This window comes from Empidonax traillii, unplaced genomic scaffold, assembly GCF_003031625.1.
Source record: "Empidonax traillii isolate 1590-97213 ecotype Southwest subspecies unplaced genomic scaffold, ASM303162v1 scaffold5524:size13533, whole genome shotgun sequence".
In the NCBI taxonomy this organism is placed as follows: domain Eukaryota; kingdom Metazoa; phylum Chordata; class Aves; order Passeriformes; family Tyrannidae; genus Empidonax; species Empidonax traillii.
Window position 1 is genome coordinate 517 of NW_020960717.1, and position 2,440 is coordinate 2,956.

Sequence of the window (2,440 nt, forward strand, 5' to 3'; positions counted from 1 at the left end):
TGCCATCTCCCCTCTCTCCCCTGAACTCCAGCCTTTGACTCATCATTAAATAGCTGAGTGACTCTCTACTGTTAAACTGAAGGAAAAACACTATTTAGAAGCCCATAAACACCACAATTCTGGAAAAAAGAAAAAAAAAAAGGAAAAGACCAACCAATATATTAGATTCGAGTCAGACTTCCAGCCTAACTTTCCCATCCCAAAATAGTTCTCCTGAGCCAAGTGATGAGCTTGGAAGTTGCTTGTTCTCCAACAGGAAAATAAAGTCAGTTCAAGGCCGCTGAGGACACGTCCTGCCTCGTTTTGTCAGGAGATGAAGGTAAAGAGAGAGCGAGGATTAGGGAGGATGCTGGATCCCCTAGCTCATCCTGTGGGAGCAGGCTCAGGATGCAGTGCAGAGGGTGCCCCTGTTCTTTCATAGCCCTGTACAATGCTGCTTGACATGAATGCAACAAGGCAGCACTGTAAAGAAGCTGAAAGCCCAGAGATGCAGGAGCGGCCGTGGGGTTGGTGGGGCTCGGCCAGGAAATCCAGAGCAACTCGTAAAAATAACACAGGAGAAATATCCAGCCTCCACATCCTCCATCCCTCCTTTCCTCCTCTGCCAGGGCTGTTCCTCAAAGGGAGGCACATCCCTCAAACAGGGAGCAGCACAGGGGTGATCTCCTAGCCAGGGAGCAAGGGAAGAGATGACCCAAAATACCTCATTGAGAGCACACATCCGCGCTATGGAGCCGATGTTGTTGGTGATGGTGATCAGGGTGGCCCTGGCCAGGTCCTCCTTGCTGACAGACTCCCTCTTCTCCTTGCTCATCATGTTTCCAAAGCTGTAAAGACAGTTTTTAGGGTTAGAGGTCCCATCAGAACTCCAGGAGACAATGGGAACTGCTAATTTAACCAAAGCAATTCATCTTGAAGGATTGATTCCTATAATATCTAACTTTAAAAAGCGTTGCTGTCACTAACTCAGATCTCTCACGAATGGCTGCTCTCCTGAGCCACCTAAATCCAGATTTTCACGCTTGCAGGACACCCCCAGTGAAAACAAAACGCAGGGGAGGTCGTTACCTGGATGCCACAGCCCAGCCTGGCAGCCCGAACCGCTCGTAGTCTCCCCCGTAGATGTCCCGCACCAGTTTGTCCACTTTGGTGCTGTCGCCCTGGGATGCCATTTCCAGGGCCTCCTCGAAGGTGGAGCATCCCGTGAGGAGGCAGCACAGACCGAAAAAGGTTCCCCCTCCAAGGCTGCAGGCAAAAGCAGAATTAAAATCTTCCTTTAAACCTTGCTCCTTTCGCGTAATTTACAGCCCGTAAGGGATCCCTCACAGTCTTCTGCACGGGCCACGGTGCTCAACGAGACCTCCACTTTGTATTTTACACCGTCCACCCTCTTCCCAGCACTCAGGAGATGTTCATCTTAATATAAACATTAGTTCTGAGGGACAACTGGAGTGGCAGGGCAGGGCCGTCCAAAACCTGGGGGAAAAACTTTGTCCTGTTCACTTTATCGTGCACAGACTCCCATAAAGATCTACCATAAGAGTAAGAACTATACTGAGGGACTTTAGATTTATTATTATTATTATTATTATTATTATTATTATTATTATTATTATTATTATTGTTATTATCTTTCTGGGTATTCAGAAAAGCTTAAAGCCACAGAACTCCTTGCCCTTGCCTGGACACAAGAGCCACAACTCCAGGAAGGGCAAAACCTGGAGAATTACTGCTAAGCCATCATCTCTTCCACCAAAATCAGGCAACTTCTGGAAGTCAGGATGGAAATCTTGACTGCTTGGACCAAGGCTGAGTTCTTAACAGGATCACTGTATTTGGGATAATCCCAAACCAGGTGATCTGATCAAACAGAGCAGTAAAACCCTTAAATTCCTGCAGCAGGGCAACTGAAAAAGGAGCTTTGACAGAGACTGGCTGCAGCAAAGACACCAAAGCATGAAATCCAGATCCTCTCTTCCAGGAGGGATCTTTGCTGGCAGGGAGAAGGGACTGCAGTAAAAGCAGGAGCTTGGTCATTCCACACACCACCTTTATTGCAGTTTGTCCCTGAAAACGTGATTTACAAGGCAGGAATGTGTTCCAGACTCCAAAACAAAACTCCCTTTCCCCCCTGAGTGCTCACCTGGTGCCCGTTACCCGTTTATAGTTTTCTTTGGAGTAGACAGCCAGAATGCTGACCCCTGAGCCAATGTTCACCAGGAGGAGAGGGTAGGGATTCTCCAGGTTGAATGGGAGCTTCTGGCACCTCTCAGCATCCGTTGGGTTCTCAAAATAGTAACACTCTGAGTGTCCATTGAATCCCACGGAGTCGATGTACAACACTCCTTTAATAAGGCAGTCGAGTTCATCGAGCTTACAAAGCTCAAGGTCACCCATCTGGTGGGAAGGAAGAAGAGGGATATTGAAGGAGCAGGCAGGG

The 2,440-nt window shown here is 48.0% G+C and overlaps 1 protein-coding gene across 1 annotated transcript in view; it reads right to left on the bottom strand.

Annotated features, from left to right (window-relative positions):
- Positions 1–703: 703 nt before the first annotated feature.
- The window catches only part of LOC114073156 (pantothenate kinase 2, mitochondrial-like), a gene marked incomplete at both ends in the record, with an annotated part of 3,767 nt that continues 2,030 nt past the window's right edge, over positions 704–2,440 (bottom strand). The window contains 3 exons of the mRNA XM_027910943.1: positions 704–827; positions 1,069–1,245; positions 2,144–2,397. Coding sequence (XP_027766744.1) covers positions 704–827; positions 1,069–1,245; positions 2,144–2,397 — 555 coding nt within the window. The remainder of the gene's footprint in view (positions 828–1,068; positions 1,246–2,143; positions 2,398–2,440) is intronic.